This window comes from Xenopus laevis, chromosome 2L (assembly GCF_017654675.1).
Source record: "Xenopus laevis strain J_2021 chromosome 2L, Xenopus_laevis_v10.1, whole genome shotgun sequence".
Taxonomy (NCBI): domain Eukaryota; kingdom Metazoa; phylum Chordata; class Amphibia; order Anura; family Pipidae; genus Xenopus; species Xenopus laevis.
The window spans coordinates 170,338,516-170,351,295 of NC_054373.1; the positions used below are offsets into that span (position 1 = coordinate 170,338,516).

Sequence of the window (12,780 nt, forward strand, 5' to 3'; positions counted from 1 at the left end):
GCCTTACATTTATGCCTACTGTATGTGCTGAAGTGCATGTCCCAGAAAGGTCTGTGCTGTTAGAGAAACTATACAACACATTTTATTTTTTAAAAATGTGATGTAGCAGTTGAAATCATTCCCCCAACCCTAAGGGGCCCATTTACTTAGTTTGAGGGAAGGAATAGAGGAAAAAAAGTTTGAATTTCGAATGGTCGAATATGGCTACTTCGACCATCGAATCATCATCATCATCATTTATTTATATAGCGTTGTCAAGATACGCAGTGGGCTACTTCGACTACGACCTTCAACTTCGAATCGAACGATTCGAACTAAAAATCGTTCGACTATTCGACCATTTGATAGTCGAAGTACTGTCTCTTTAAAAATTTCTTCGACCCCCTAGTTCGGCACCTAAAACCTACCGAGGTCAATGTTAGCCTATGGGGAAGGTCCCCATAGGCTTCCTAACAATTTCCTGATCGAAGGAATATCCTTCGATCGATGGATTAAAATCCTTCCAATCGTTCGATTCAAAGGATTTAATCGTTCGATCGAATGATTATTCCTTCGATCCTTCGATCGTAGGAATAGCGCAAAATCCTTCGACTTCGATATTCGAAGGATTTTACTTCGACGGTCGAATATCGAGGGTTAATTAATCCTCGATATTCAACCCTAGGTAAATGTGCCCCTTAGTGTAGTAGTACAGTTTAGTACAATACAAAAAACACAAAATAGAAATGTAATTAAACCAAAAAAAAAACCAAAACATATTTCTAAGCCTTTTTAAATTGCATCTTTGTTAACATGGGTGTATATTGTGTGGTTTGATGCACACAGCCAAAGATTGCAATCCTTAATTCGTGCTCGTGACTTTCCCACTCACAAACCAAAATATTGACCTATTGCTGGTTAAAATGAATATGCTAGCAGCTAGGGTGCATCCTATACCTCATAGTGTAAATTATCAGGCCTGTTTGTCTCGATAATGCTGATAATGATAATGAACATTCTGTCTGACTTCCTGATAGATATAAATACAAGGGCACACTTTAGTATATCTGGAAATCTACTGCTGCGAGGCAAATTGCTTTACTCCCTCACAGCGGATTAGACTTCAGAGATTCATATTATTTATTCCATCCTCAGTGCTAGTAGGTGGTACAGTGTTTAGATTGTCGTAACACTATAGCTGTCCCTCTTCCTCCCTCTCAGACAGCATTCTATGACAGCATTGTTTCAGGCCAGATATAGCCCCGTAAATATGTCTATTTTCATTGACTGGGTTAGATTAAGGCAATGTAAGGATAATAGCACATGGGTTAATAAAGCCTGAAAAACATGGAGTAAAAGCACCCGGGGTTCTCCCCAAATAACTTACATTTACTATAGATGACTACAAAATCATGCAAAAAAATCCCGTTGTGATTGTCCTGTATATACAGATACGGAACCCTTATCTGGAAACCCGTTATCCAGAAAGTTCCAAATTACAGAAAGCCAGTCTCCCATTTTATCCAAATAATTGAAATTTTTAAAAATGTTTTTTTCCCTTTTCTCTGTAATAATAAAACAGCGATGAGCAATTTGTTGGCGCTCTATAAATACATGTTAATGATAATAATACTTGATCCCAATTAAGATATAATTAATTCTTATTGGAAGCAAAACTAGCCTATTGGGTTTATTTAATGTTTACATGGTTTTCTAGTAGACTTAAGATATGAAGATCCAAATTACGGAAAGATCTGGGGTCTATAGCATTCTGGATAACAGATCCCATATCTGTATTCCTAATGGTAGGACTGGTTTTAGAGACGTTAAAGTCAGTTAGTTATACTTAAAACACTGGGGTTTCTTGGTTAAAAAAAGACAACGGTCCATCAAGTTCAACTATTCCATGTTTCACTGTCCCACATTAAGAAACCTTCTTGAATTGTCACTTTGAGGGCAACTAAGCTTGTAAGTGAGAGAGAAAAAAATTCACTCGGGACCCCCTTGGATATATTCTGTTATCAAGCTTACCTTAGTCATAGTCCCACAAGGCACGAAACGCATAAGGCTACTGCTTGAGATGCTTCTTTTTTGTTAAATAAAACTACCTTTTTATTGCATCGAGTTTATGGAGTGAAGTCCGGTTTTGTGCCAGCCTACAACTTAACATATCATTGCCAAATCGCCTCCCCAAGCTGAAGGTCTGGGGCTTGAGCACCTGGACCCACTGTTATTTTTGGTAAGTGTACCTTACTATCTACCCCAAGAAATATACTGGATATTCATCCTTTCCTCCCTCCCCCCCATTTCCTCCCTTCCCATGAATAGTTCATTAGTCACTAGCACCCTGGCCTTGAAGCAGAACCAACTTTGTGGCGTTTTTACGTTGCATTTTTAAAAAAGAACAGCCAGGTGTAAATACGCATAAACTGCACTACCACTGAAACTAATGGTAAACACACTATGGCAATTCATACAGGGCGCTTGCAAGCTGAAATATGGCAAGAACAATGAGAAGTGCATGTTGGGAAAAGAATCGTACGTGCTGAAAAATGCATGAAAAACACATGTTGACGATCGCGTGTGGTTTCAGTAGCGTATTTACGCCTGGCTGTTCTTTTTTAAAAACTCAACGTAAAAATGCCGCAAAAACGCCACTTCTGGCCTTGCCCTTAGATCAGTTTGTTTTCTTTTTTGTGCTGTGTAACAATATCTCTGTGCTCTCCCATCGGTAACTCCCTTTTATCCCCATATGTTCCCAAGTCTGTAAAACTCTGTGATTATTTGTTCAGGGTTCTGACTCTTTGAGAGTTCAGAATCTTTAAAGCTTGAGTCAAATAAACGTTATCTTTTACCTCAAGTGGTTCTCCGGTAAATGAATTTCCATGAGACAAGCAATAGTTGAATATATTTGTTTACAGCAATTGTTCTGCTATTTTAGCTGAAGAAAATTCATGGTCATAATATCCTTGTGTGACATTAGCTGGATTGGTGTACAAGAGTACAAGCCCTTAATATAGGGTCAAACTGATCCTCAATGAGCTGAGACAATAAATTATAAGGATTCTCTCCTGATTTTCATGGTGTAGTTTTTATTTCTAAATTGCACTGTTTACATTATAAATAATTAACTCTATGATATAAAATCTTATTCCTGAACTAAAAAGTGTTAGTTTTTTAGTTGTAATGTTGGTGCGTCTGCAGCTATCTCAGGTCATTGTGCCTGATATTGTGCTTTCAGAAACAGCCAGCACTTTACAATGGAACTGCTTTCAGATAAGCTATTGATTATTCTACTCAGTGTAACTGGAGGAGTTAAAGGACAAGGAAAGTTAAACTAAAGAAGTAGGTAGAAATGTTGTATATTTGTGCTTCTGTACCAACTCAAGGCAACCATAGTCCTTTAGCAGTAAAGATCTGTGTCTCCAAAGATGCCCCAGTAGCTCCCCATCTTCTTTTCTGCTGATTCACTGCACATGCTCTGTGCTGCTGTCACTTACTGAGCTTAGGGACCCGCTCACAATATACAGTACACATAGAATAGAAATGTCACAATATAAGTAATTAATACAGATAATTACTACATGGCAGCACAGAAACCAGTGCAATTAGCATTAGAATTTAATAATCAGCCCTGTAGCATCAACTTATATTACAGGGGAAGCTCATTTTCTGTGCAACTCTTGGCAATATCAGTCAATGCTCACTAAAGCAAATAAAGTCTTCTGCATAAAAAATGGCATTCACTCAAGGGATGATAACATAGTTATAGATCCCTGGTAAGGCCTCTCAGTGCAGTTTTGAAACCTAGTATTAATGATCTGGAAAGGGTGCAGAGATGTGCAACTAAACTGGTTAAACCGTTAAAGGAATGGAACAGTAAGAGGGTTATTTTTCATAGGTTGATTTTAGAGCTATGTGAGATATTTTTAGATCTTGAATGAACTCAAATGGTTTCTACTTTAAGAAAAAACTTGAATTAGCGAGTTTGGGGTTAACAAACCGAAAACACAAATTGATTGAGTTTTCAAGCGAAACCCACCCGGAAAAAACTCGAACATCATGAAGGCTATTAGCATCTTCAAATGGTTCAAGGGTCCTCTGCCATTGACTTCTATATGACCTTGACACGTTTTAGATGGTGTTTTTTCAGATTCAAGCTATTTTCAGGGTCGGGGTATAATAAATCTTGAAAAATTTTAGTTTTTTTTTTTATTGATTTTTGACTCGAAAACTATCTCGAATATCGAAGTCGAAGGATTTAGCGATATTCGTTCAATCAAACGATCGAAGGAATAATCGTACGGTTCGAAGGATTTATCCATAATCGACAAATCTTCGATCAGAAATTGGCTGGAAATGGGGACCTTCCCCGTAGGCTAACATTGGTGCTCGGTAGGTTTTAGGTGGCGAAGTAGGTGGTACTTCAACTATCCAATGGTCGAATAGTCCAACGATTTTTAGTTCGAATCGTTCGATTCGAAGATCGAAGTAGCCAATTTGATGGTCGAAGTAGCCAAAAAAATACTTTGAAATTCGAAGTATTATTTATTCTTTTCCTTCACTCGAGCTAAATAAATGCGCCCCTATGTATTTGTGTATACATACTGTATATACATGTGTGCTGTGTGTGCTGTGTATTTATCTACACATACACACACACACACACATATATATAAATAGATAGATAGATATGCACACACACACATATATATATATTTTTTCTGTGTTAAGTATGAACTTGATTTTTTTTCCCCAGATCACATCAATATGCATTCTTCATAACCGAATTGACTGCTTCTATTTAATAACCATGCACAGACCATGGTGTGAAGTTGCCATGGTAACCTCACAGATAGGAATGGCTTCTGTCAAGGCCTGCATGATAACCTCCTTGGATACGTTATATTCCAACAAGGCACATCTATCAACACAACCATCATAATGCACAACAACAACAAAATAAAAGTATTTGCACAGAATTGGAAAAAAGTGAAAATGTGAATGATGGGTCTTATTCCACCTCATCCTATTCATTTCAGTATGGGAATATGAAATCAATTTCAAAGTCAATCTAAAATTATTCTAACAATTTTAGCAGCTAATGTACATCCTGGATCAATTAAGTCCCTAAAATCTATATTTTGGGCAGTACGGCCTCACCCATAGCATGAACGAGTGTCAGGCTGGAGGTGTATTGTCTATCTCCCTAGTGTCAACCTCACTATCAGTTGTGTTAGGAGTGCTGCACTTGGAGCATTAAGCAGCTATATAACTAAAATACACATTTATTTAGCAAAACCAAAGGTGATCCTCCGTTAGTTTTTGGGATATGAGGATCTTATGACATATGTCAGCATCACCAAGACTTACGGTGGCTAATTTGTAGGAATATCTAAACCTACTATCATTTTTAAATTCTGTAATCCCATATTAACAGGATTATCCTCGTCTGTTTTTTAGAAAATAAAAGTATGTCATCAAAATATACTTAGCTGGCATTTAAATGGTACTAACCGAGCATGTTGGCCGTACACTGAAGAATTCCTGAGATATCCTCATCATCTTCCTTCCCAGAGTTTTCTGCATACTTGCATCGGACAGAAGCATTGTGTAAGTTCCTCTCTGCATCCCTGCAACTTCAAAAGAAACATTCATTGTGGTGCTAGAGGTATATCATTTTATAACTGGGAATTTTTTCCCAAAACTTTCCAGTTCTTTCTTTACATTAGCTTCTGTATTTCATGAAATTGTAAGCAGATCTCTCATTAGAGTACAGTACCAGGCATTGAAGCAAGTCATTACACACAAACAATATTAGTGTACGGCACCAAGAGAACGATCAGCTTGCATCACTAGTAGTCATTTAGAGCCTCATTAAATGTGTTGCATATTTAACAGAGGCAGCGTGCACATTATTTGGGAAATTGCATTTACCAAGGATATTGGAACTGGTTGTGTGGGTTAATTTTTCATTGTGTTCCACTATCTTGTTTTTGCAGGCAGTGATGCAGAACACAGCCAATGATACACAGACATGGAATGAATATTTGAGAAGTCAACCTATTTTTGCCCACACACCTAGGAACATACAGGTCCAGGTTTGTGGGCAGGCAACAAAGCAAAGATCTCGGAACTGGGTGGTTGTTTTTGACAATTATTAAAAAATCTCCTGCCTGCCCAGTCCACTGTGCCAGCAAACGGCACCAGCAGGAGTAGTGGGGAGTAGGCGAGGGAGGTGTGAGCAGATAGGGGTGTGTGAAGGGGGTGCAAGCTGGTAGGGGTATGTGAGGAGTCCAGGGGTGCACCAGTTATAAATCAGGCCCTGTATAATGCAGGGTATCCAAAAATCCAGAACAGACTCCAAGGACCTGGTCGTGGCTCACCCTATTCGTATTTTTTATAGCCCATCGTAGTAATTTTCTGTTTGTTGTTTTTATATTTGGATTTTTTAATAAATCTCATGATATTCGTAGTTTTGGAGTTTGTGAGTTTAGTTGTGGTTTCAAAAACCTCTAAAACCACTAAAAAAACTTTGATAAATAGGCCCCTGCGTCTGCTAATTCATTTAATTTTAATTCATTTAAACATTAAGTAAACCCAATAGGCTGGTTTTGCTTCCAATAAGGATTAATTATATCTTAATTGGGATCAAGTACAAGCTACTGTTTTATTATTTTATATTACAGAGAAAAAGGAAATCCTTTTTAAAAATGTGAATTATTTGATTATAATGGGGTCTATGGGAGATGGCCTTCTCGTTATTCTGAGCTTTCTGGATAGTGGATCCCATACCTATAATACTAATGTGTTAGTATGACTTTAAGCATAATTAAAAGAATACTGATTTTAATTAAAAGTTACACATACAGGGTCCCTAACAAAAAAAATCAGTTCACCAATCCTGTCTTCATATTTTATCAATGATTAGTGATGGGCGAATCTGTCCCTTTTTGCTTTTCCGAAAAATTCATGAAACTCTGAAAAAATCGGCGAAACTTGAAAAATTTGCGAAACGCATTGAAGTCAATGGGCGCCAAAATTATTCTGACGCCAGACAATTTTGACACGAGCGACAATTTTTATATGCTCAACTCTTTTGTCCAAATGCATTAAAGTCAATGGGCGTCTGAATAATTTTGATGTGCGACAATTTTTTTGTCGAATTTTAAATCTCCCAGTGCGGAATTTTCGCGGCAGTTTCATGAAAACATTTGCAGACGACGAAATCCGGAAATTTGCCGCAAATCCATGCATGGCAAATAAATTGCCCATCACTATGAATCATTACATTATTTATACAATACAGGTATGGGACCTGTTATTCAGAATGGGGTTTTCCGGATAACTGGTCTTTCCATAATTTGGGTCTTCATGCCTTATGTCTACTAGAAAATCATTTAAACATTAAATAAACCCAATAGGCTGGTTTTGCTTCCAATAAGGATTAATTATATCTTAGTTGGGATCAAGTACAAGCTACTGTTTTATTATTTTATATTACAGAGAAAAAGGAAATCCTTTTTAAAAATGTGAATTATTTGATTATAATGGGGTCTATGGGAGATGGCCTTCCCGTAATTCTGAGATTTCTGGATAGTGGATCCCATACCTATAATACTAATGTTTTAGTATGACTTTAAGCATAATTAAAAGAATACTGATTTTAATTAAAAGTTACACATACAGTACAGGGTCCCTAACAAAAAAAATCAGTGCACCAATCCTGTCTCCGTATCTTATCAATCATTAGTGATGGGCGAATCTGTCCCTTTTTGCTTTTCCGAAAAGATCATGAAAGTCTGAAAAAATCGGCGAAACTTGAAAAATTTGCGAAACGCATTGAAGTCAATGGGCGCCAAAATTATTCTGACGCCAGACAATTTTGACACGACCAACAATTTTTATATGCTCAACTCTTTTGTCCAAATGCATTAAAGTCAATGGGCGTCTGAATAATTTTAATGTGCGACAATTTTTTTGTCGTATCGAAATTTCCCAGTGCGGATTTTCGCGGCAGTTTCATGAAAACATTTGCAGACGACGAAATCCGGAAATTTGCCGCAAATCCATGCATGGCAAATAAATTGCCCATCACTATGAATCATTACATTATTTATACAATACAGGTATGGGACCTGTTATCCAGAATGGGGTTTTCCGGATAACTGGTCTTTCCATAATTTGGGTCTTCATGCCTTATGTGTACTAGAAAATCATTTAAACATTAAATAAACCCAATAGGCTGGTTTTGCTTCCAATAAGGATTAATTATATCTTAGTTGGGATCAAGTACAAGTTACTGTTTTATTATTACAGAGAAAAAGGAAATCATTTTTAAAAATTTGGATTATTTGGATAAAATGGAGTCTATGGGAGACAGCCATTCCGTAATTCAGAGCTTTCTGGATATCGAGTTTCTGGATAAGGAATCATATACCTGTACATATATTTGCAACAATAGGGATTTGAGCAACAATTTTTTTTTTTGCATTTTGTAAATTGCCCCACTATTTAGTCATCTTTTATCCCTGATGGTCCCAGCTTTCCAGCTAGCTATGGATTCTCCAGGAAAACCTGAATTCACACAGGAGACTTTGGTTTGTTCCGTCAATAACAAGAATTGCTGCCTCGGAAACAATGTACCTGTTTATATTCCACCATAACATGTGTAAATACATCCAGTAATCTGTGTGTGACAGCAGGGATCTGTAATCTTTGGCTGTCCCGCTGTGGCTCAAAAACATCACCCAGAGATTTAGTTCAGCAACAGTTCAAGATCTGATCGCAATCAGCAGAATTAGCATCCCAGTTATATGCCGGCAGCAGACTCCCTGCCAGATAGCGGTGATACTGGCAAATGTAGTTTAACAGTTGCAGTGTATAAAAAGCAAAGCATATAATTTTAGTATAAAAATTTGAAAAATATATTCCCTGGTCTGGTATAGCTGAAAGCTACAGCTGTTGTACTTGGGGCATGTACCTAAGCATATTACACTGTTACAATCATAATAAATGGCATATGGTAATAAAATTAACATTTGGCAATAATATGACTTTATAATGACTATTGTCTGAGTTGAGGGGAAATGGAGCAGGGATGGAATAAAGTAGAGCCATATGGATGAGTCATGTTGTATTGTATTTGTATTTCTGTATATAGCACCACAAAGTATGCCTATTTACAAGGCATAAACACAAACAGGGGTATGGTTATGAGAACTAAAGCCTAAAAATGAATATGGCTAAAAATGGCATCTTTTATATACTGAATGTATTGCACCAGCCTAAAGTTTCAGCTTGTCAATAGCAGCAATGATCCAGGACTTCAAACTTGTCACAGGGGGTCACCATCTTGGAAAGTGTCTGTGACACTCACATGCTCAGTGGGCTCTGAGCAGCTGTTGAGAAGCTAAGCTTAGGGCTCGTCACTAATTATCCAGCAGAAAATGAGGTTGGTCTGTAATATAAGCTGATGCTACAGGGCTGATTATTAAATTCTGATGCTAGTTGGACTGGTTTCTGTGCTGCCATGTAGTAATTATCTGTATTAATTACTAATCAGCCTTATATTGTGACATTTCTATTCTATGTGTACTGTATATTGTGAGTGGGTCCCTAAGCTCAGTAAGTGACAGCAGCACAGAGCATGTGCAGTGAATCAGCAGAAAAGAAGACGGGGAGCTACTGGGGCATCTTTGGAGACACAGTTCTTTACTGCTAAAGGGCTGTGGTTGCCTTGGGCTGGAACAGAAGCACAAAACATAATGTACAACATTTCTAGCTACTGCTTTAGTTAGGCTTTAGTTCTCCTTTAAACAGTCCCGCCTATGGACTAATTGGCCAGAGTACTTTCCAGCCATGCTCCAGGGTACTAGCCTGTCTTACCCTGGAGATTTAAAGTAGCCAATACCTCAGCGTGGGTGCTATATATCTGCTATTATTTACCTAATTTCTACTGGGACAAACCTCTATGTCACACCACATATAAAAAAATGAAATCCAATAGCAAATTGTCTCAGAATATCACTCTCTACATCATACTAAGTTAATTTAAAGGTGAACAACTGCTTTAAAATGTGTGACTTGCAGAGAGTAAACTACTGGCAAAACATGGAGCCAAATGCAAGAAGTAGTTACCTACTTGGCGAAACAGAGATGCCTGGTGCACACAGGTGGAGGCCCGGCCACCTCCCGACAGTGGGAAAATTCCCTAAATGGCCAAAATTCACCAGCGGTGGCTGCGCAGCCATCGCAACACTTTGCCAGGCGTAAATTCGCTAGGACAACGCTAATTCACTAAAGTGCAAAGTTGTGTCCAGGGCACCGAATGCTGGCAAAGGCCCTGCAGCCGGTATTGGCACACAGGTCTAACACCTTAAGGGGTATATTTATCAAACAGTGAAGTTAGAGCTCACCACAGTCCTCTAGAGTGAAATTACGCAACTCTCCATTCAATTCTATGGGATTTTGAAAGGCGTATTTTTCAAAGGATGAACTTTCACTTTTACCCATTGATAAATACTCTTTAATACCCCATTGTTTATAGTCGGAGTGCAGTGCAATGTTTCGGGGTGGACCCCTGTCAAGCAACGTTGCACTGCACTACCCAATAAAAACTTAAAGTGTTTCATTAGACTGTGTGCAATTGGAATTTCTTGCTTGAAAACACGGAGCCAGCCAGGAAATACTATTATCATGTATTTTTTATTATTAACATGTATTTTTAGAGCGCCAACATATTGCGCAGTGATGTGCAATGACTAGTCAGGTCTGTGTGTATGTTAGTTGTGCAACTTTTACTGTAAATAAAGCCAGTACCAAGACACTCAGTTTTAGTTTGTGAAGGCCATGGAGAAAATGTATAAAACTATTGGTTTTAGCCGTAAATGCCTAAAAGGGCACAGACACTATAAAACATCTAAAACATCGGCTTTCATCTATTAAGACACAAGCACTAATAATATATCATCTCTATAGTGTAAGCTTCTCTGCAACTGAGTTTTTTTTCCCTGCTCTTATTCTTTTTAACTGGCTACTGGAAGCAATTTAGTCTGACCTTATCACTCCTTTCTGAGTCCTTGCCATTGCAAATTGCAGCCATTGTAGTGAAGGATTCACACCACAGGGTAATACAGTAGCCTGCCAGGACTTCATCAAGTGCCATTTACCTCCTACAGTTAGCTAAATATGATACATTGCTCCATGGATGCCAGGAAGACATAATAAGTGAACGCAATATAGTGCCTATAATGACTTGGTTTCTAAAGGCAAGTGTCGTTTCCAGTTTTATAGAACAGATTCACTAACTTCGAGTGAAGGATTCAAAGTAAAAAAACTTCGAATTTCGAAGTTTTTTTTGGGCTACTTCGACCATCGAATGGGCTACTTCGACCTTCGACTACGACTTCGAATCGAAGGATTCGAAGTAAAAATCGTTCGACTATTCGACCATTCGATAGTCGAAGTACTGTCTCTTTAAAAAAAACTTCGACCCCCTAGTTCGCCATCTAAAAGCTACCGAAGTCAATGTTAGCCTATGGGGAAGGTCCCCATAGGCTTGCCTAACTTTTTTTGATCGAAGGATATTCCTTCGATCGTTGGATTTAAATCCTTCGAATCATTCGATTCGAAGGATTTTATCGTTCGATCGAAGGAATAATCCTTCGATCGTTCGATCGTACTATCTGCGCTAAATCCTTCGACTTCGATATTCGAAGTCGAAGGATTTCGATTCCCAGTCGAATATCGAGGGTTAATTAACCCTCAATATTCGACCCTTATTGAATCAGCCCCGTGGTGTGTTGTGAGGGAAATACCAAGAACTGGCTTTGTCAACGTTGCTATTGTTCTTGTGTAACAGGAATATTGAAAGAACGGCCACTTGATAAGAAATATTTGTATATGACATTTGAGCTTCCTTAAAACACCCTGAGCCACTGTCTTGGACACATTTCTGGGGTTATTACTAAAATTTTAATTTTTCTAATTAATTAATCGAAAAAAAAAAATTCGACCAAATCTATTCACGATTTACCCTTATTTAACATTAAAAAAACGTGAAAAATTCAGTTCAACAAAAACCGTGACTTTTTGGGATTGTGCACGAAAACCAAAACTTTTTTTGGGAATTTTTCAGCTTTGACGCCCAAAAAGTCAGAATTTTTAATGAAGTCAGCAGAAAAGACAGAAATGTACGGTTTATCGTACGAAACCCAGCGCAGACAATAATATCTTCAAATTGCAAACAGGACCTCTGCCGTTGACTTCTACAGGACTTTGACAGGTTGAAGATAGAGTAGTTTTGGATTTGGACTTTTTTCAGCCTCGGGGTATAATACATTTTTAAAAAATTCAAGTTTTTTTTCCACTTAAAATTCACATTTTATAGTAAAAAACTCTAGTTTTTACCATTTGGACTTTTAATAAATAACCCCCTACATGTTGAAATGTTGAGACATATGCCTTGACTTTGGGAAATGATGCTTGATGTATATTTGTGTTTCAGGACGTTACTTATCAATCAATAAATGAGCTATGTTCCCTAATTTGATGTAAAGTAAATATCAGTTTTTATCAGTGTCAGCTGGGCATAAACTAATCGATATTTACAATTCTGCCATACCACAGCTATATGTCCCTCAGCCAGTGTCAGTGTCTCACAATAAATCCCTGCTGATTCATCACTCATTTAATTGTACTGTATTTGAACTGCCAATAATACTTTATGATTAAGTGAGTATTCATCTTTATAAAATGTGACATTTGCAAAATATTTTTTTTTGTGTAACTTAAATGGAA

At 37.7% G+C, this 12,780-nt stretch overlaps 1 protein-coding gene across 1 annotated transcript in view; it reads right to left on the bottom strand.

The window, feature by feature from the left end:
- The window catches only part of LOC108704686 (guanylate cyclase soluble subunit alpha-2-like), a 127,655-nt gene that overhangs the window by 88,338 nt on the left and 26,537 nt on the right, over nt 1-12,780 (bottom strand). Inside the window, exon 3 of the mRNA XM_041582684.1 lies at nt 5,497-5,618. Within this exon, the coding sequence (XP_041438618.1) occupies nt 5,497-5,618 (122 nt within the window). The remainder of the gene's footprint in view (nt 1-5,496; nt 5,619-12,780) is intronic.